The sequence below is a fragment of the Nomascus leucogenys genome, chromosome 19, assembly GCF_006542625.1.
Source record: "Nomascus leucogenys isolate Asia chromosome 19, Asia_NLE_v1, whole genome shotgun sequence".
Lineage (NCBI taxonomy): Eukaryota > Metazoa > Chordata > Mammalia > Primates > Hylobatidae > Nomascus > Nomascus leucogenys.
Genome location: NC_044399.1, coordinates 74,054,422 through 74,076,276, shown reverse-complemented (window position 1 = coordinate 74,076,276; position 21,855 = coordinate 74,054,422). Strand labels below are relative to the sequence as shown.

Genomic DNA, 21,855 nt, shown 5'->3' with positions numbered 1-21,855 from the left:
CCCAAACCCAGAACAACACATTCCCAGGACTGAGTCAGCCTTCCTTAGGGAAGGAGGGCTCGGGAAGGGGATCGAGATTGAAGAAGAAAATAAGGAGGAGGAGAGACGACAAAGAGAATGGAGAGGGAAAGAGAGACTCTATGGAGGAAAACCCCGGGACGGCAGAGCTGGAAGCACCGTGGAGGTTCTGGGGCCGCCTCTCTTACTGTACAGAACAGAACCAGCTCAGCTAGGGAAAGACACTTGCCTAGCATCACACAGCCCATCGAGCTCTGTGTCTTGGAAGGGACAGGTCTGTTATTTTCTTTTTTTTCTTTTGAGATGGAGTCTTGCCCTGTCGCCCAGGCTGGAGTGCAGTGTCGCGATCTCGGCTCACTGCAAGCTCCACCTCCCGGGTTCACGCCATTCTCCTGCCTCAGCCTCCCGAGTAGCTGGGACTACAGGCGCCCGCCACCACGCCTGGCTAATTTTTTGTATTTTGTTTAGTAGAGACGGGGTTTCACTGTGTTAGCCAGGATGGTCTCGATCTTCTGACCCCGTGATCCGCCCGCCTTGGCCTCCCACAGTGCTAGGATCACAGGCTTGAGCCACCGCGCCCGGCCTTCTGAGTCTTTTTTTCAGAAACTCAACCCTTCCACCCTGAGGAAGGGCCCCAGTGTTCCTCTTCCCAACAGTGTCAGCTCTAAACCCCTTCCGAGTGTGGACATAACCTCAGACCACCCTTTCTTGAGGCAGTTTGCATTTAACAAACCTGGAGACTAAGGAGCTAAGCTCTAATCGAGGAATTCAAGCACCAGGACCTCAGACCAACACCCACCCACCCCCCACCCCAGTCCTCTTTCCCTGCCCCTTACAGAAGCCAAAAAGGAAGGACCATCACGTCAGGCAGGGGGCAGCTGGACCATCTTTTACCTGACTCAGAGGCTGTGGTTACAGAGCTGATTTCAAAACATAAACCGACATTCACGAGGCCGTTGAAGCCGATGGGCAGCGCACTGGGGGTGAAGGCCATGGAGACCTTCAGGCGAACCACAGGCCGGGAGCTAAACAAGACAGCAAAGAGGATGGGAGAAGTGACTGCTCGGCCTCTGGGTCAGGGCCTGGCTGATTGGTTCATGCATTCAATGGGTCTCTATCAAACATGCCCACATCCAGGTGACCCCTGAGTCTCAGGGTACAGTGGGGAAAGAGACAAGTTTCTGCTTTCGTGGGAATGCAGACAACAAGCAAATAAACGAGAGAAACAGGGAAATACTATGCATTGGCAAGGCTATGACGAAAATTAAAATACTGTTGGCCGAGTGCGGTGGTCACGCCTGTAATCCCAGCACTGTGGGAGGCTGAGGTGGGCGGATCACCTGAGGTCAGGAGTTCGAGACCAGCCTGGCCAACGTGGTGAAACCCATCGCTACTAAAAATTCAAAACTTAGCTGGGCGTGGTGGCGGGTGCCTGTAATCCCAGCTACTCGGGAGGCTGAGGCAGGAGAATTGCTTAAACCTGGGAGGCGGAGGTTGCAGTGAGCTGAGATCCTGCCACAGCACTCCAGCCTGGGTGACAGAGCAAGACTCCATCTTAACAACAACAACAAAAATACTGTAATAAAGACTGAGGGCTACTGAGACTGGGTGGTCAGAGATGGTGTGGCTGATGAGGAAGCATTTCAGTTGAGATTTGTTAACAAGAAACAGCCAGCTGTGTGAGGATCTGGGGAAGAGCACTCCAGGAAGAAAGCACAGCCAGTGCCAAGGGCCTGTGGCAGGAATACTTTTGGTTTGTTTGAGGAGCACAAAGCTCAGCGTGCCTGGAGCCTAATTAGTGAGACAGAGGATGGGAGGAGGAGATGGGAATGGAGGGGCGGGGTGGGCCAGGCCACGAAGAGCCCTGTAAAGTCATGGTGAGGAATTGGGATTTTACTCTAAATAGGAGCCGTGGAGGAGTTTCAGGAAGCAGAGTGAAGGGATCGGGCTGCTGCTGGGTGGAGAATGGAGCACAGGGGCTGGGAGCAGGGAAGGCTGTCGAAGCAGTGTCCGGGGAGTGAAGACAGTGCCTGCGCTGGGAGGAGGTCTGGAGGCAGAGCCAACTAAAACTTGTTGATGTGGTGGAGAGGAAGGAAAAAGAGGCATCAAGGATGACGCCTAGTGAAGGGGTGGCCTGCCCCTCCACACCTGTGGGTATTTCTAGTCGGGTGGGACGAGAGACTGAGAAAAGAAATAAGACACAGAGACAAAGTATAGAGAAGCAACAGTGGGCCCAGGGGACCGGCACTCAGCACACCAAGGACCCGCACCGGCACCGGGCTCTGAGTTCCCTCAGTTTTTATTGATTATTATTTTCATTATTTCAGCAAAAAGGAATGTAGTAGGAGAGCAGGGTGATAATAAGGAGAAGGTCAGCAAAAAACACGTGAGCAAAAGAATCTATGTCATAATGAAGTTCAAGGGAAGGTACTATGCCTGGATGTGCACGTAAGCCAGATTTATGTTTCTCTCCACCCAAACATCTCAGCGGAGTAAAGAATAACAAAAGCAGCATTGCTGCAAACATGTCTCGCCTCCCGCCATAGGGCGGTTTTTCTCCTATCTCAGAATAGAACAAATGTACAATCGGGTTTTATACCGAGACATTCAGTTCCCAGGGGCAGGCAGGAGACTGTGGCCTTCCTGCATCTCAACTGCAAGAGGCTTTCCTCTTTTACTGATCCACCTCAGCACAGACGCTTTACGGGTGTTGGGCTGGGGGACATCAGGTCTTTCTCATCCCACGAGGCCTTATTTCAGACTATCACATGGGGAGAAACATTGGACAATACCCCGCTTTCAAGGGCAGAGGTCCCTGCGGCTTTCCGCAGTGCATTGTGCCCCTGGTTTATTGAGACTAGAGAATGGCGATGACTTTTACCAAGTACACTGCCTGTAAACATTTTGTTAACAAGGCACGTCCTGCACAGCCCGAGATCACTTAAGCCTTGATTTCATACAACACGTGTTTTTGTGAGCTTCAGGTTGGGTCAAAGTGGCTGGGGCAAAGCTACAAATGAACAACATCTCAGCGAAGCAATTGTTTAAAGTACAGAGCTTTTTCAAAATGGAGTTTCTTATATCTTTCCTTTCTGTATAGACACAGTAACAGTCTGATCTCTCTTTCTTTTCCCTACACCTAGGTTTTCATCCAGAATTGCTGGGTGGATGATGGTGCCATCTGCTGAGACAGAAAGCCTGAGGGCAGGACAGATTTGGGGGAACGAAGGGTGGGAGGAGATAAGCGCTCTGTTTTTAGACGTGTTCACTTCAGGATGACTGTGAGCGGCAGCCCAGAGAGGTGCTGGGTAGACAGCGAGTCTGCAGCTTGGTGGAGAGGACGGGACAGACGGGCGCTCCGTGAGCTCATTTACAACCATGGGACTTGATCATTCACTGAGGGATGGGGCACAAAAACTCTGCAATTCTTGGCCGGGTGCAGTGGCTCATGCCTGTAAATCCAGCACTTTGGGAGGCTGAGGCGGGTGGATCACGAGGTCAGGAGTTCAAGACCAGCCTGGCCAACATGGTGAAACCCTGTCTCTACTAAAAATACAAAAATTAGCCGGGCGTGGTGGCAGATGCCTGTAATCCCAGCTCCTCGGGAGGCTGAGGCAGGAGAATTGATTGAACCTGGGAGGCAGAGGTTGCAGTGAGCCGAGATTGCATCACTGCACTCCAGCCTGGGCAAAAAAGGAAGACTCTGTCTCAAAAAAAAAACACAAAAAAACAAAAACAAAAACAAAACTCTGCAATTCTGAATAATCATAGCCATCGCTGAGCACTGTGCTAAATACTTTGCATATATTCACTTGCCTGATCCTCAAAGCTCTGGGAGGTAGGTGCTTTTATAATTCCTAGGTAAGGTCTTAGAATTAAATAGCCTGCCCAAAGGCACACTGAGAGGGCTGAGGGCTGAGATTCAAACCCAGACAGGCAGCCTGCAGAGCCTGTGCCCGCAACCACGGTGCTGGCTCCCTCCCTCGGTGCCCAATGTCTGCGGGGAGCTATTTAGAGCAGGACAAATGGGTGAGGCTGGGCCTGGGGCCCCGGAAAGCAGGACAGAGCCCTACCGGAACACAACCGCCCGGCCCAGAGTGCCCACAGTGATGTCAGCAAGGCCGTCGCCACTGATATCAAAGCCACCAGCCATGGACATGCCGAAGTACTGGAGTCCTGGGGCCACCGTGGAGGCTCTGATCCGCTGTGGAGGCAGAAACACAAGGCGTGGGGCGAGGGAAGGGAGGGAAACAGGGCAGGGAGTCCTTTCATGGTCTATCCCGATCAGCACTGCAGGCACCATCCAGCCCCAGGGAGCCCCCACTCTAGCACCAGGAAGGAGGGGGCAAAGCTTGCCCAGAGGAAGTGGCATTTGGATGGAGCCTCGAAGGGCAGGTGGGACTTGACAGGGGAGAGTAAGGGAAAGAGTGAGGCGTGGGGAAAGAGCAGGGCCTTCTGAGAAGCAGCCAGGGCCAGGGACGGGGTGGACCGCAGGGGATTGGGGTACAAGGAAGCTTGATGTGGGGCTTGGGGGTGGGGATGTCAACAAAGGTTCTGTTGTTTTGAAGTGACATAATCAGGATAACACTTTAGAAATGGCACTGAAGACACTGGGTGGAAGATGGAGAGGAGGAGGAAGCTGGGTGGGCTGGGAGAGGGATGGCAAGGCCTGGGCTGGGACCACAGGGGTGGGGATGGAGAGAAGGGGCCGGAGTTGGGAGACAGCTAGAATCATGAGGACGTGGGAACTGACAGGCTGTGCAGGGTGTGAGTGTGCTAGGGACCATCTAAGGTTTCTGGTGTGGGGTGTGGAGGGGGATGAGGTCTCAGAGGATCATCAGGTCTGGGGGAAGCAGGTGCTCTCAGATGGGCCGTGTGGGAGTGAGATGCCTGGGGGCCATCCAGGTGGAGGTGCTCAGGAGGAGCTGGAGGTGGGTGGAAGTGCCCGTAATACATGCAGTATGAGAGGCTGGCAAGGGATAAGGCGCGGAGGTGCTGGGTGGGAGATAGGAGCGAAGGACAGAAAGAGAGGAAGCAGGGACCCGAGGCAGGTGGGTGGAAGGAGGGGGTATAGGCCAGGGAAGGAGACAGGTACCGCCACAACCTCCCCCCAACCTGAAGGGGCTGAGGTGAGGCCCTGGTCTGGAAGCTCCCCCCAGCCTGGGGGACTTCTTTCTTTCACTGGGTATTCCCAATCCCTGAGACCTGCCCAGCACTTAGGACTGAAGCCGACCTGGGGCTTGGGTCATCATATCTGGGAGAGGTCAGAGCCCCAGAGGAGAGGAAGGAGAGGGCCCCATGGGTCACCTGCGAGGGGCTGGCAGAGAGGCCGTCCCAGTGTCCGTTGTAGATATACACACTGCCGAAGCTGGCACCATCATCTGTCCAGAAACCTTCCAGGGGGGCCCCAATGGCCACATCTGTGAGCTTATCCTGACTGAGATCCCCCATAGCCGCCATGGCAAAGCCAAAGCGGGCATTGGTGAACCCGGGGTGCCCACTCAGTATGCGTGCCAAGGAGAAGGAACCATCCTGTAAAGCAAACAAACAGCTCAGCCCTCAAGAAGGGGCGCTAGGTGCCCACTCCATTGCCACCCAGGATGCACGCTCACTGGGCTGGTGGATTCTGATTCTCCAGCAGGGAGTTTGAGCCCCAGAAAAGGCCAGGGACCTACCCAAGGTCACACAGTGAGCACGAGGGGAAAGCTGGGGTCCTCCTACCTGGAAGTTCAGGACTCAGAGCCCGCCCCCCTCTACTTCCATGGGCAGGGGTGCATTGCTGCAAATGAGAGGCCTGGGTTTCACTCGTGGCTCTGCCACACACATGCTAGGTACACTTGAGCAAGTCTTGGCATCACTGAGGCTCACCAAGCCCCAGCTTCCTCACCCGTAAGATGAGAGTGGCAGCTACCTCCCATAGTTACTGTGAGAAACAAGTGAGATCCTGGACTAAATGGGCTTTGCCAACCATGCAGCTGTAAGAGATGTTATCAGCTGGGCGTGTAACTCATGCCCATAATCCCATCACTTTGGGAGGCCAAGGTAGGTGGATCACCTGAGGTCAGGAGTTTGAGACCAGCCTGGCTAACATGGCGAAACCCCATCTCTACTAAAAATACAAAAATTAGCCGGGTGTGGTGGCACATGCCTGTAATCCCAGCTACTTGGGAGGCTGAGGCAGGAGAATCACTTGAACCCAGGAGGTGGAGGTTGCAGTAAGCCAAGATTGCACCACTGTACTCCAGCCTGGACAACAGAGTGAGACTCAGTCTTGAAAAAACAAAAAAGGCTGGGTGTGGTGGCTCACGCCTGTAATCCCAACACTTTGGGAGGCTGAGGTGGGTGGATCACCTGAGGTCAGGAGTTCAAGACCAGCCTGACCAACATGGAGAAACCCTGTCTCTACTAAAAATACAAAATTAGCCGGGCGTGGTGGCCCATGCCTGTAATCCCAGCTACTCGGGAGGCTGAGGCAGGAGAATCTCTTGAACCCCAGAGGCAGAGGTTTCGGTGAGCCGAGATCATGCCATTGCATTCCAGCCTGGGCAACAAGAGCAAAACTCCATCTCAAAAACAACAACAACAACAAAAAAAGAGATATTAGAGATATTATCATCAACGATTGCCCTTGGGTAAGAAAGTGGGTGCGGAGAGTGATGCCGCTGCCCCGCCCAGCCGCCATCCAGCCTGAGCACTTCCCATCACTGCCCACTGGTGCCAGGCAGGGCCAGGGCACTCCCAGCCTCCATCACCTCTGTGTCAGGCTGAGTGCCACAGCCTCAGCAAGCTCATGAAGATGGAGACTCTCCCACCTGCTCGCTGAGACGGTACACGTAGACTCTGCCTTCTTCTCCATGAACGTGGTAAAATGGAGCACCCACCAGCAAGAAGTCCGTGGTTCCATCCATGTCAATGTCCACAGGGCACAGCTCAGAGCCAAAATAGGACCCCATCTACAGCCCGGGAGGAACTCAGCTCACCAGGAGCCCCGCTCCTCCACCCCTCCCTCAACAAGGCTACAACCCTACCCACGTGCTTCCTGGACCACCCAATTTGGGTCGTTACATATCAATTTGCTCACTGAGAGTAACAGAAGAGTGGAGGGGCACCCCAGGCCCCACAGTGGAGGAAACTGCCTGGCAGTCAGACATGCGGAGCTGAGGCAGAGCCCTCGAGCTCCACTCAGGAGCCTGAGTTTTACCCAGCCTAGGCCTTGGCCCACTGTGCACCATGAGACCCACCCCTTTCCCTTGGGGCCTCCAGATTCCCCATCCGTCATAAGGGGTGGAGGCTTTCCCCAGCAGGTACCTGCTCTCCCTCCAGCACTGGCAGGGAGCTGGCCTCTCTGCCCTCCTTCTGGAACTCAAACACGGCCCCATGATGTTTGTACCGTGGAGCCCCCGCGACGTAGGAGAGGCTGCAGGTCTTGTGCAGCACGGCCACAGCGTAACCTGGGGCAAGGGTGGTGTGGCTGTGAACACACCGTGTGCTCCCACCTGGCCTCTCTCTTGGCCCAGGCACCTTCCCAGTCAGGCCTTCAAAGTGGCCTGGGGAGGGGGGCAAAATAGGAGAGACTGTCTTTCTCACTATATTAAAAATTGGCATCAGCGAGCGCTCTCACTTTGCCAGTCACACACATCCCCATCACACAGATGTGATGCGCATGCTGTCTGTCGCGTATGCAGCTTTGCTCAAAATACTCGTTCGCACACATTCACTACCCGCGCTCACACACACACCCTAGCAGGACCGAGAAGAGGGGTGAGAGGGCGCCCACCACTATTAGTATTTTTATTTATTTGTTTATTTATTTTTGAGACAGAGTCTCGGTCTATCGCCCACGCTGGAGTGCAGTGGCACAATCTTGGCTCATTGCAACCTCCACCTCCCGGGTTCAAGCGATTCTTGTGCCTCAGCCTTCCGAGTATGTGGGACTACAGGCATCCGCCACCACGCCCAGCTAATTTTTGTATTTTTAGTAGAGACAGGGTTTTGCCATGTTGGCCAGGCTGGTCTCCAGACCTCAGGTGATCCGCCCGCCTCGACCTCCTGGGATTGCAGGCGTGAGCTACTGCACCACTATTATTAATGGAGAGGCCCCGCCCTCCCCTGGGTGGCTGCTCTGCCTGGTGTACCTGACAGGCCCTGTACCTATCCAGGAGGCTGTAGTTCAGCCTCAGGGTCCCTAACCAGGACCCGCCCCTCGGCCCATGTGACTGACCAGATCCCGCCCCCATTCGGAAACCTCAAGTGCAGCCTAATGCGCAGCCTCGGTGTCCCCATCTCGGCCCCGCCCTTGCCCAGGTGGCCTCTAGGTCCCGTCCTCCCCAGGTAACCTCCAGGCCCCGCCCTCCCCAGGTAACCTCCAGGCCCCGCCCTCCCCAGGTAACCTCCAGGCCCCGCCCTCCCCAGGTAACCTCCAGGCCCCGCCCTCTCCCAGGTAGCCCCCCCCCAGGCCCCGCCCTCGCACAAGTAGCCCACAGGCCCCGCCCTCGCGCAGGTAGCCTCCTGGCCCCTCGCTCCTCAGCTCCCAGGCCCCACCCTCGCCCAGGTAGCCTCCAGGCCTCGCCCTCACCCAGGTAGCCTCCTGGCCCCTCGCTCCTCAGGTGGCCCCCAGGCCCTGCCCTCGCCCAGGTAGGCCCCGCCCTCGCCCAGGTAGCCTCCAGGCCCCGCCCTCGCCAGGTAGCCCCGCCCCAGGCCCCGCCCTCACCCAGGTAGCTGTACTGCGCAGCCTCCGCGTCCGCCACCGCCGCCGCTGTCTGGTTCAGGAAGTGGCCCCGGCGGCTGCGTGTGTCGTAGAGCAGCGCCCCTCCGGACCAGTCAAAGGCCCCGACGGCGCCGAGCAGCACCTGCCGCTGAAGGGGACGGGGATGGGGCCCAGATGAGTGGGAGGGACCCAGGGCCGGGCCGCGGTGGCCGCGGGTCTCTGGGCCAGCGCGGCTAACCTGGCTGGGAGAAGGGGGGCGTTCGGTGGTCTAGTGCCCGCCTGGCCAGAGATGCAGGCGGGAAGGTGAGATGGCCAACACTGGGCTCCTGCCTCGTGCCCTTGCACTCCCTCCTCCGGGAGAAGCAAGCAGTTTGGTTGGTAAGCTGACCCAGGCCGAGTCCTGTTGACTGGTCTGTATTCAGAGGAACAACTGGATGTTTGAGCACACGGAAAAAAGCGACCTCCTGTAATCAATATGGCCACCCTTTTGTCTATCTCAGTGGTCCAGATTAAGGTGAGCACGCAGAAATGTTTCCCTTTATCCTAAAATGGCTCTTTCAGGCCGGGCGCGGTGGCTCAGACCTGTAATCCCAGCACTCTGGGAGGCCGAAGCCGGTGGATCACCTGAGGAGTTCCAGACCAGCCTGGCCAACATGGCGAAATCCCGTCTCTATTAAGAAAAAAAAAATTAGCCAGGCATGGTGGCACGCGCCTATAATCCCAGCTACTCGGGAGGCTGAGGCAGGAGACTCGCTTGAACCTGGGAGGCGGAGGTTGCAGTGAGCCGAGATTGCACCACTGCACTCCAGCCTGGGCGACAGAGCAAGGGTCCGTCTCAAAATAAATAAATAAATAAAATAAAATGGCTGTTTTAGAGGAATCACCACAGGTAGGGCAGAGCCCTGGATGGGAGGCAGGAGTCCCTGCATCCTAGGTGTCCTGGGCCCCTCCCCAATGGGCAAGCCTGCCTGGTGCTGAGTCAGCCACGTACCTCATCCAGGATCTGGGCACTGAAGCCGATCTGTGCCAGCTGGTAGTGAAGGGCGTCTCCGACCGTGCCTGCAAGCCAAGAAGCCCAGTGAGACTGCTGTGGGCCGAGGTGAAGGGAGAAACTGAGTCAGGGGACAGTCCAGCTTGGCCTCACTCCCAGAGGGAACTATGCTTGGTTTAACAGGAAGAGCGCCCGGCTGAGGGTAGAGACCCAGGTTCTCCTTGAGCAACTACTGTCTGGGCAGTTCACTCTCTCTAGGCCTCAGTTTCCTCGTCTGTGAGCTCCTGGGAGAAGGGACTATGCCCCAATCATCCTTGTTTCTCCAGCACCAGCTCAGTTCATCAGAGCGTCATGGAGATTCTGGGACGCAAGGAGGCCTGGGGATATTGTTGCTTTTTTTTTTTTTTTTTTTTTTTTTGAGACAGTGTCTCACTCTGTTGCTCAGGCTGGAGTGCCATGGCTCAATATCAGCTCACTGCAACCTGCGCCTCCCGAGGTCAAGTGACCTGGTGCCTTAGCTTCCCAAGTAGCTGGGAATACAGGTCATGCGCCACGACGCCCGGCTAATTTTTTTTTTTTTTTTTTTTTTTGAGACGGAGCCTCGCTCTGTCACCCATCCTGGAGTGCAGTGTGCGATCTTGGCTCACTGCAACCTCCGCCTCCTGAATTCAAGTGATTCTTCTGCCTCAGGCTCCTGAGTAGCTGGGATCACAGGCGTGCACACCACACCTGGCTACATTTTTTTGTATTTTTAGTAGAAACAGGATTTCACCATGTTGGCCAGGCTGGTCTCGAACTCCAGACCTCAGGTGATCCACTGGCCTTGGCCTCCCAGAATGTTGGGATTACGGGCGTAAGCCACCACACCCGGCCCCAGCAAATTTTTGTTTTAGTAGGGATGGGGTTTCGCCATGTTGCCCAAGCGGGTCTCGAATTCCTGGCCTCAAGCGATTCACCCGCCTCTGTCTCCCAAAGTGTTGGGATTGCAGGCGTGAGCCACCACACCCGGCCATTCCCTTTTTAGACACGGAAGAGCTGAGGCTCAGGGAGATGATGGGAGTTGCTCAGAGAAACCACATGAAGATGGGGCAGAGGCGGGGCTGGAGCACAGGCTCGGGCCTCCTGCGGTGGCGTGGGTCCCGGAGCCCTCACCTTCCATGCTGATGATGTTGTGCCGCAGTTTGCTCAGCAGCCCATCCAGCGCCATGTAGTTGGTCACCTTGAAAGCATGGGTCTCATTCGGGTCTGAGGCGATCTGGTTCAGTTCCCTCTCAGTCCTAGCACTCTTAAATTCTTCTCCCACCTGCACAGAGGGCCTGGGTCAGCAAGTCAGCGCCGCGTGGATTCCCCAGTCCCAGGGAGAGAACTGAGCCCCTCCACCTGGCCTCTGGGGCCCTCCGTTACCTGTCTCCTTCCTTCCTTTCTCCTCCTTTCCCTGCTCCCTGTTCTGCACACACTCTGGGCAAAATTCCAGTTTTACCAAAGTGGTAAAGTGGTAAAACTGTGTAAAACAAGTATATTGTTCTCCTGAACACACCAAGCTCCTCCTCATCTCTGCACATGCTGCTCCCTCTGCCTGCAGGCCCTTCTCTGCCTCCCCTGTGCCCTAGGCCAGCTACTCCCGTTTGTCTGGCAGGACTCAGCTTGGCATCACGGTCCTCCAGGAACCTTCCTTGGTGTGTTTCCTGTGGCTCTCCCATCACTATTTGGCCAGTAAGCTGTGACCACTATGGGGAAATGAGCCCTCTCTGGGATGACAGGGCATGGGGAGAAGAGGAGCATTTGTGAATAGAACAGGGTCTGGATAAGCTGCTTACAGAAAAGCCCCCATCGACAACCCTGGCTCCCCCCTCCCCCACCCCAGGCTGTGCAGGTTCAGGAGGTGCCTCCTGGCTCCTGGCTCTTACCCCAATGGCAAAGCGCTCAACACCCTGCATTTTGGGGGAGTTGATGACTGTCGTAAGGTCGAGGGGGTCCTCGAATATGCCACCATCGGTGAGCACCACCATGACCTTGGATGCCTTTCTTCTGGAGCCGTGGCTTGAGGTGAAGATGCTGTCTCTAAGCAGGGGAGAGTAAAGGGATGACCGAGCTCCAGGAGAGACTTTATTCTCTGACCTGTATCAGAATTGGGAGGGTTCACAATCCTCCCGAAAGACTCAGAGAACGGGGTGATGCCCCCTTAAGTCACGCAGCGAGGCTGGGCAGAGGGAGGGCTGCAACACAGGTGTTCTTGCTTCTCACCTGCTCCCAGCAGAAAGGTGCTGGCTGGCAGTCTATTCCTCTTGTGTGCGTACAGGAAAAGTAATGATATTAAGACGATAGATAATACTCACATGGCACTTATCATGTGCCAGGCACTGTTGTAAACACTGTATGTTTTAACCCATCCAACCGTCAAAATCTATCAGGCAAGTGCTATTATTTTTATTTCTTTTTTAGAGACAGCGTCTCACTCTGTCACCCAGGCTGGAGTGCAGTGTTGTGATCATGGCTCACTGCATCCTTGAACTCCTGGGCTCAAGCAATCCTCCTGCCTCAGCTTCCTGAGTAGCTGGAACTATAGGCACAAGCCACTGCTCCAAGCTGTGAGTACTATTATTATTCTCATTTTATTTATTTATTTTATTATTATTATTATTATTATTTTTTGAAACAGATGGAATCTCGCTCTGTCGCCCAGGCTGGACTGCAGTGGCATGATCTCAGCTCACTGCAACCTCCGCCTCCCGAGTTCAAGCGATTCTCCCTGCCTCAGCCTCCCGAGTAGCTGGGATTACAGGCACCCACCACCACACCCAGCTAACTTTGTATTTTGAGTAGAGACGGGGTTTCACCATGTTGGCCAGACTGGTCTCGAACTCCTGACCTCAGGTGATCCACCTGCATTCGCCTCCCAAAGTGCTGGGATTACAAGCATGAGCTACTGCGCTCAGCCTATTTTTCTCATTTTTAAAGTGAGGAAACTGAAGCACAGGTCACAAGGTCCTTCAGTTTGCCCGGGGTCACACAGATACAAACCAGAGCTGAGGCCGGGCGTGGTGGCTCACGCCTGTAATCCCAGCACTTTGGGAGGCCCAGGCGGGCAGATCATGAGGTCAGGAGATCGAGACCATCCTGGCTAACACGGTGAAACCCCACCTCTACTAAAAATACAAAAAATTAGCCGGGTGTGGTGGCGGGCGCCTGTAGTCCCAACTACTCGAGAGGCTGAGGCAGGAGAATGGTGTGAACCCGGGAGGCGGAGCTTGCAGTGAGCCGAGATCGTGCCACTGCACTCCAGCCTGGGTGACAGAGCGAGACTCCATCTCAAAAACAAATAAACAAACAAACAAACAAAAACAGAGCTGAGATCTGAACCCAGCCAGCCTGTGCACTGAGCACTCTGCTCTCCTGCCTCTCACAAGAGGGAGTCTTTGGAAGGCTTTTTGGAGGACAGCCTTGAGGTATCATCCCTCACGTTCTCTCTCAGCCAGGGAAAGGCTGGAGCCCTAATTCTCTTCTCCTGCAGTTCTGTCCAGCCACTTCCTCCAAGCATGATGCCACAGAGACTCTGAGCATGGCCAGAATAATTCCTGCAGCCCCCACACTCACAAGACGTGTTGCATGGCTGAGGCAGTCTTGGTGACACTCCCCACTTGAGTGATGTTCTGGACTCTGGCGAGGGAGGCCATCACATCCTGGCTGTCCCGAAGGTCAAACTCAGTCTGGATCACTCCTCCATACTGCACCAAGGCAAAGTTGCACTGCAGGGGATGGGCAGGAGGGCAGGAGTTTGGAAGAATTGCCACCTCTGCCCCTGAAATGGCTCCCCCTGGAAGCAGCAGAAAAATCCACTCCTTCTACCTTATCCCTGGGCAGAAAGAGATGCTAAGGCAGAGCAAAATCTCTAAGCGAGTCGGGGTGGAGAAGGGTGCGATAGTAAGGCCCCCAGTGAATCACAGGCTTCTCCCTAGCTCCCTGTGTAGTGCCCTCCATACTGACGATGAGATTGGCCATATGACTGGCTTTGGCCAATGAGACATCAGCAAATGTGATGTAATTAGAGACTTGAGAAATACTTGCATGCATTGGATCTGGCCCTCTTAGAATGTTGCTGCCATGAAAAAGTTGGGCTGGCCTGCTAAAGACACATGGTCCAGACAAGTGAGTGAGGTCATCTTAGGCCATCCAGCCCCAGTCAAGCAACCAGATGCCTGCAGCTCCAGGGTAACTCCAGGCAAGATGGACAGAAGAATCATCCAGCTGAGCCCAGCCCAAGTATCTGACCCATAGAATTGTGAGCAAATGCGGTGATTGTTGTTCTGAGGTAGGGCAATTCTCAGCAATAGATAAGTGATAACCAGCTCTTAGGGAAGCCCACCTCAAAACACTTTTCATAGAAGTTCCTCATCATATTGGAGATGAAGTCTTTGGCTCTCTGAAAGTCCGGAGGATCAATGCTTCCTGAGCCATCCAGGATGATGGCAATCTCGGTGCCTGGCCAAGACAAAAAGGTCAGGAGTGGGCATGGGATGTGAGGCAGATGTGAGGGCAGCATGTGTAGGGCACATGCCCCCATGCAGCCCTGAGGGCTCAGTTCAGGGAAGAAGTTGGAGAAGCTCCCAAGAGGGAAGCTTATTTTTTTTGAGATGGAGCTTCACTCTGTTACCCAGGCTGGAGGGCAGTAGTGGGATCTCAGCTCACTGCAGCCTCTGACTCCCGGGTTCAAGCAATCCTCCTGCCTCAGCCTCCCAAGTAGCTGGGACTACAGGTCCACAACACAATGCCTGGCTAATTTTTGAATTTTTTAGTAGAGTTGGGGTTTCACCATGTTGGCCAGGCTGGTCTCAAACTCCCGACCTCAAGTGATCCGCCCACTTCGGCCTCCCAAAGTGCTGGGATTACAGGCGTGAGCCACCACACCTGCCCCAAGAGAGAAGCTTTTGTCTCCCCCTTCAAAAAGAGAGCTAGAACCTGGTCAAGCTTTGCGTGCTGTGTGAGCCATTTCCATCACTACCACTCTCTGAGCCTCAGTTTCCCCATTTATAAGAAAGAGTGGGTGGAGCTGGTACTGGTCAGGCCTGTAAAGTCCAGCCACTGCTCCCCATCTCTCAGACTGAGGCACCCCTCACCCTTGGAGGCTGCCAGCCTAGGAGTTGGCTCTGATAGACTCAGAGCAACCCAGATCTGTCTCTTCTCACCAGCTTCCTCCTCCTCCTCGTCTTCCTCCTCCTCCTTGTCTTCCTCCTCCTCCTTCTCCAGAGCCCGGCGCCGCCTGGCTGTGTTTGCGTCCTCTCCTCCGCCGCCTTCTTTGTTGCTATAGCAGTCTCCAGTGTCCGCACGTGTATCTGGATCCAGGAGATTTTCTTTAGAAACATACATGGAAGAGCTCAGAGTCAGAAAGGCTCCATCCTCGCCTGAGCACACTCACACATGGTTCTGCCCTGATTCCTTTCATGTGACGCCTCAACCCTGCCTTGCTCCACTGTGGGTCTGTGTCCCACTGCATCTGCCGTGAGCTGGTGCCTTTTCTTGGAGACCAAGGAGCTCTCTTTAGAGCTATCCAAGGCCAGTGAATGTCCAATCCTTACCAAGGTCGAAGAAGTTGGCCTGAGCCTGGGGACGGAGGTCAGGGCCCAAGAGGGTACAGGTGCCTGTGAGTTCTGAGCTGAGGCTGTGAGGCTTCCGGACCAGCACTTGAATGCATATCTGGGGGAGGGAAGAGAGGGTAGGGAAACACCAGGTCACCCCCCGTTCCCAAGCCACAGCCACATTCTCACCCCCATTCCAGAACTCAGTGGCTCAACCAGGCAGGGGGCACAGGAACGGCTGGCCCACCCCTCACCAGGTGTAGGAGTCAGTGCTGGGGTCAAGGCTGAGGCCGACACCTGCAGGAGTGTGCTGGGTCACAGGGAATACCTAGGTCAGCCCTGGTATCAGCACAGGTGGTCAGAGCTACAGTGAGCCCTGGGGTTGGCACCAGGGAGACGCTAGACTCAGCCTCGGGAATAGCACGCCAGTCAGAACCGGTCTCAACACCAGGGTCAACCACGAGGGTTAGCACCAGCCTCCCTGAGGCCCTCCCTCCTCTCGCTCATGCACTCACCAAAACACCGTGGTGGCTCCGGACAACGGTCACTCCCCTGTGCCTCCCCTTGGGGATGGGGACATGCTCTGAAAAAATTAAGCCCCGGTGAGGAGAAGGGGACTCTGGGAGGCAGAGACCTGAAGCCAAGGTCAGAGGGCACAGAGCCACCTTGGTCAGGCCCCCATGAGGAACTGCTGGCCACTCAGAGAAGCCTCTAGAAAGCTAGAACAGGGGCCTCCAAGGTCAAGACTGGACACATTCAGGGCCGAGTGCCCATCCCTGGGGCTCATTTGCTGACCCTTTCAACACATGTCCATTGAGATCTGCTCTGTGCCCAGCCTTGTGAGCCTGGTGATGGGCGTTCAGCAATAGCTGATACCTGCTGCTTTTCCTCAGTGGGCTTGGTCGGGCAGGTGGGTGGAGAAGCACTGCCTGGTGGGTACGTAAGTGCCAAGGAATGTGCAAGATACCGTGGGACTGGCTGTGTGGACCGAGGAACCGCCAGCGGGACTGGCTGTGTGGACCGAGGAACTCATCAGCCTCATAGACCCATCCTGGGGAATCTTACTGCCCCCAGCATCAGGGGCAGAAATGGTAGCTCCTTCCTCGTCCTCCCCACTGTCAGCCTCAGGATACTGTCTTATTTTTCAGTCATGGAATCACTCAGTCAACCCTACTGGACTGATACTGAGTCTGTTCAACTGAGTACCTCTTAGACAAGGATTTTTTTTTTTGAGACGGCGTCTTTCTCTCGCCCAGGCTGGAGTGCAGTGACGCGATCTCGACTCACTGCAAGCTCCGCCTCCCGGGTTCATGCCATTCTCCTGCCTCAGCCTCCGGAGTCCTCCCTGGTCCTCCCAAGTCCTCCCTGGGACTACAGGCGCCCACCACCACGCCCGGCTAATTTCTTTTTGTATTCTTAGTAGAGACGGGGTTTCACCATGTTAGCCAGGATGGCCTCGATCTCCTGACCTCATGATCCGCCCGCCTCGGCCTCCCAAAGTGCTGGGATTACAGGCGTGAGCCGCTGCGCCCGGCAGGATTTTTTTTTAAAACAGTCTTGCTGTGTTGTCCAGGTTGGAGTCCAGTGATGCAATCTCAGCTCACTGTAACCTCCACCTCCTGGGTTCAAGTGATTCTTCTGCCTCAGCCTCCCAAATAGCTGGGATTATAGGCACGCACCACCATGCCTGGCTAATTTTTGTATTTTTAGTAGAGATGGGGTTTCACCATATTGGCCAGGCTGGTCTCGAACTCCTGACCTCAAATGATCCACCCGCCTCGGCTTCCCAAAGTGCTAGGATTACAGGCGTGAGCCATGGCGCCCAGCCTCAGACATGGATTCTATATATATATATATATATATGGCCAAGAGGTTGTCAGTAAATCTGTGACCTGAGTTTGATTGGGTAGGATGGATAGAGTTTAATGAGTGAATCAGGTTCATTCATTCATTCATTCATTCAAATGGCATTTATTGAGCACCTAATATATGTCAGGCCCCATGCTAGTTACTAGGATGGCCACAGTTAGACTGAATAGGTAGGGGGTGAATTCCACTGAGGTGTGATGAGTTGTATCAGGAAGGGCTAGAGTTTCGAATCAGCCACCAACACTAAAAGTGTGAACTTGGTCATACTGGCAACCAAAGGACTTACATTCTCTGAACTGTAGCTTCCTCTCTATAAATGGTGTGGTTTTGAGGATGAAAACGGAATGACTCAGAGGACTGCCGGGCACATGGTGGGCACGCAATACATTGTAGGTATCGTTTCTGTTGCTAGGATTGCAGCAGGAACGGTGGCCGGGGATTAGGATTGGGTTGGGGTGGGGACTGGGCATTGGGATGGAATCTTGCTGTGGGTGATGCTAGAGTCAAGGGGTGAACGGGCTGGATTAGGCAGGCTGGGGTTGGAATGGTTTGAGTTTAGAGGAGGGGGATTTTGCTAGAAAGGGGGTCCTGGGGAGCATTCTCTGGAATTGGGGCTGACTTACCTACAGGATGGCAAATGATTTCATCCTGGACAAGGGAACATCGATGGAGGGGCCCTGGTGTCCTCTTGGTTCTGGGGCTGGTGACCAGGAGCCTGAGTGGGAGGGGAGGTTGCAAAGCTGAGCTGGCTGACGTTCCTTGTCTTCTCCCTGCCTGCCCAGCACCCTTCCCATTCCAGTTGCCTGGGCTCACAGGCTCCCTGTCTGGCCGGCAGATTCCTAGCCCAGACTCTGGATTATGGGGAAGACATTTGCCCAACCTCTGCTTCTACACAGCACCAGGCAGGAAATGGTTAAATGCAACCCCTCTCTGCCTGCTGCCCACCCTGACAAAGAAGGGGTGATACTGATGGTTAATAAAAACTCTGCTCTCTTGTGGGGATAGGGATGGGGAGGCCAGAAAACCACCAGCGTTGGGGTTGGTTCTGTTGGGGGGCAGTGCCAGCTTCCTGGTGGGCCACCCAGGGGGCCTGCCCTGCCCGGCCTTAGTTCCTGAGAAGAGTATGCTGGTGCCCATCCTGTGGGTCCGTCAGAACTGGAGGTTTGGAGGCCGGGCGCGGCGGCTCACGCCTGTAATCCCAGCACTTTGGGAGGCTGAGGCAGGTGGATCACCTGAGGTCAGGAGTTTGAGACCAGCCTGATCAATATGGCAAAACCCTGTGTCTACTAAAAATACAAAAATTAGCCAGGCATGGTGGCATGTGCCTGTAGTCCCAGCTACTCGGGAGGCTGAGGCAGGAGAATCGCTTGAACCTGGGAGGCGGAGGTTGCAGTGAGCTGAGATCACACCACTGCACTCCAGCCTGGGGGACACAGTGAGACTTCGTCTCATAAATAAATAAATAAATAAAAGAACTGGAGGTTTGGGGGTGGCTGCCTCAGCCTGATTAAGGCAGCCTCAAGAGCTGTGCCTCCTGACTGCACACTTCTTGCCCCCACCCAGGCCCAGTCCAGGGAGACGGCAGATTCCAGGGACAGCCTCAACATTCTCACCATCCACGTTGCCCAGGAGAACTGCGCTGTCCTGAGACAGAGCGAGCTCTGGGGGTTGTCATAGAGGATGGTGGGTAGGGGACGGGGGGCTTGGTGGTAACAGTGAACCAAATCCAAGGTCTTTCTGTGGAGGGCAGTAGGAAGCCATGGAGGACTTTATAAAGGGGAAGCGCATGATTAGCTGTGCTTTCAAAAGGTCATGATGAGGCTGGGCGCGGTGGCTCACGTCTGTAATCCCAGCACTTTGGGAGGCTGAGGCGGGCAGATCACGAGGTCAGGAGATCGAGACCATCCTGGCTAACGCGGTGAAACCCCATCTCTACTAAAAATACAAAAAATTAGCCGGACGTGGTGGCGGGCGCCTGTAGTCCCAGCTACTTGGGAGGCGGAGGCAGGAGAATGGTGTTTGCAGTGAGCTGAGATCGCGCCACTGCACTCCAGCTTGGGAGACAGAGCGAGACTCTGTCTCAAAAAAAAAGAATAAAAGGTCATGATGTGGCTACAGTGGGTTGGTGGGTTGGGACAGACTAAAGAGCATAGGATGGGGGGCGGAAATGAGATACCGTCTCTACTTCCTCAACTCCTATCACCCTACAGTTTAATACATTATGAAATATATTCACATATCGGCATGGCTTACAGAACAATAAGAAAGTCTGCACCTGTGCATCCATCTGCCCATCCCCAACTGAACCCACCCCAAGCTGACTTCCCACCCTCTGAGTCAGTTCCTGTGAAGGTCACCAGGGGTCCCCACAATGCCACATCCAACAGACCCCTCTCTGTCCTCATCTTCCTCGACCTCTCAGAAGCCCCAGACATGAGTAACCATCTCCTTGAAACACTTTCTTCTAGATTTCCGTCTACTCTACTCATTCCTCAAGCCTTCGCTGGTGCCTTCGCGGTCTGACCTCTATCTGCCACCAGGATCCGGGGGCTGGGTCACCGTCTTCCTCGCTGGCACAGTCTCCCTAGCGATCCCTTCCGAGCCCATGCCTTCAATACACCTATAAAGGCTGAAATTCCCACCTCTCCATCTGCTATCGTAGGCAGAATAATGGCCCCGCAAAGATGGCCACATCCTAATCTCCAGAACCTGTGAATATGTTGCCTTTTATGGCGAAAGGGACTTTGTAGATGTGATTAAATAAATCAAGGATCATGAGATGGGGGGGTTATCCTGGATTATCTGGGTGGGCTCCGTGAAATCACAAGGGTCCTTCTATGAGGGAGGCCCCGAAAACGGGGCCGCAGGGTGGCATAGGCGGGCCGCAGGGACTCAGGGGGACGATGAGGCAGGCAGAGGGGAGAAGCGGCGAGACCGCAGGGAATGCTGGGAGCCTCCCAAGGAGGCCCCTCCCATCCCAGAAGCCCCCAGGGCTGTCCCGGGTGGGCTGTAAAGCCCCAGTGTAATCACAAAGGTCCTTCTACGAGGGAGGCAGGAGAATCAGAGTCGGAGAAAGATGTGAAGCTTGTTACGCTGCAGGCCTAAGGAGGAGGAGGAGGCCGTGAGCCAAGGAATGCAGGCAGCTTCTAGAAGCCTAAAAAGGCAAGAAAACGGATTCTCCCCCAGAGCTTCTAGAAGGGACCCAGCCCTGCTGACACCTTTTCAGACTTCTGACCTCCAAAACTACAAGATAATAAACTTGCAGCTGGGCTCAGTGGCTCACACCTGTCATCCCAGCACTTTGGGAGGCCGAGGCAGGCGGATCACCTGAGGTCAGGAGTTCAAGACCAGCCTGGCCAACAGGGTAAAACCCCGTCTCTACTAAAAATACAAACATTAGCTGGGCATAGTGGTGCATGCCTGTAATCCCAGCTGCTCGGGAGGCTGAGGCAGGAGAATCACTTGAACCTGGGAGGTGGAAGTTGCAGTGAGCCAAGATCTCGCTGCTGCACTCCAGCCTGTGTGAAAGAGTGCCAAATAATAATAATAATTATTATTATAATAAACTTGTGTTGTTGTAAGCCACTACATTTGTGGTAACTTGTTACAGCATCAATAGGAAACAAACAGAACTTGTGGTCTTTCCTGTCAAGCCTGCTTCTTCTCATCTTCCCCCCACAGCAAATGGCATCAGGAACAACTAAGTTCTAAAGGCGAAGCCCAGCAGGTATCCTTGCTTCCGTCATGTTTTCACTCATGCCCTACATCCAATCCACCTGCCAACCCCATTGGTTCTTTCTCCAAATTCTTTCTTTTTTTTTTTTTTTTTTCTGTTTTTTCGAGATGGAGTTTCACTCTTGTCACCCAGGCTGGAGTGCAATGTCGCAATCTCAGCTCACTGCAACCTCCGCCTCCTGGGTTCAGGCGATTCTCCTGCCTTGGCCTTCCAAAATGCTGCGATTACAGGCGCCTGCCACCATGCCCAGCTAATTTTCGTATTTTTAGTACAGATGGGGTTTTCACCATGTTGGCCAGGCTGGTCTTGAACTCCTGACCTCAGGTGATCCACTCACTTCGGCCTCCCAAATTGCTGGGATTACAGGTGTGAGCCACCACACTTGGCCAATTTTTGTATTTTTAGTAGAGACAGGGTTTCACCATGTTGGCCAGGCTGGTCTTGAAATCCTGACCTCACGTGATCCACCCATCTCAGCCTCCCAAAGTGCTGGAATTACAGGCACGAACCACCGCACCCGACTCTCCAAATTATTTCTAGAAAGCAGCTCTTCTCCAAATGCTCCTTCCATCATTGTCCTGCCTTGTCAATGGTAATAGCCTCCTGTTATTTTGTGGGGTTTGTTTGTTTTTTAGGTAGAGTCTTGCTCTGTTGTCCAGGCTGGAGTGCAGTAGTGTGATCACGGCTCACTGCAGCCTTGACCTCAGGCTCAGCGATCCTCCTACCTCAGCCTCACAAGTTGCTGGGCCTACAGGAGCGAGTTACCGTGCCCAGCTGATTTTGTTAATTTGTTTATAGAGATGAAGTCTCACTGTGTTGCCCAAGCTGATCCTGGGCTCAAGCACTCCCGCCTTGGCCTTCCAAAGTGTCGGAGAAAGACGCAAAGCTTACGATGCTTCAGGCTTAAGGAGGAGGAGGGGGCTGTAAGCCAAGGAATGCAGGCAGCTTCTAGAAACCAAAA

The 21,855-nt window shown here is 54.5% G+C and overlaps 1 protein-coding gene across 1 annotated transcript in view; it reads right to left on the bottom strand.

The window, feature by feature from the left end:
• Positions 1–21,855, bottom strand: part of ITGAE (integrin subunit alpha E) — a 78,286-nt gene that overhangs the window by 30,789 nt on the left and 25,642 nt on the right. Inside the window, exons 3-17 of the mRNA XM_030799959.1 lie at positions 17,782–17,873; positions 15,805–15,872; positions 15,290–15,407; positions 14,900–15,064; positions 14,080–14,195; positions 13,311–13,462; positions 11,624–11,777; positions 10,869–11,019; positions 9,717–9,784; positions 8,729–8,873; positions 7,327–7,469; positions 6,831–6,971; positions 5,326–5,550; positions 4,092–4,222; positions 913–1,043 (exon numbers count right to left, since the gene is read on the bottom strand). Of these exons, the coding sequence (XP_030655819.1) occupies positions 913–1,043; positions 4,092–4,222; positions 5,326–5,550; positions 6,831–6,971; positions 7,327–7,469; positions 8,729–8,873; positions 9,717–9,784; positions 10,869–11,019; positions 11,624–11,777; positions 13,311–13,462; positions 14,080–14,195; positions 14,900–15,064; positions 15,290–15,407; positions 15,805–15,872; positions 17,782–17,873 (2,000 nt within the window). The remainder of the gene's footprint in view (positions 1–912; positions 1,044–4,091; positions 4,223–5,325; positions 5,551–6,830; positions 6,972–7,326; positions 7,470–8,728; positions 8,874–9,716; positions 9,785–10,868; positions 11,020–11,623; positions 11,778–13,310; positions 13,463–14,079; positions 14,196–14,899; positions 15,065–15,289; positions 15,408–15,804; positions 15,873–17,781; positions 17,874–21,855) is intronic.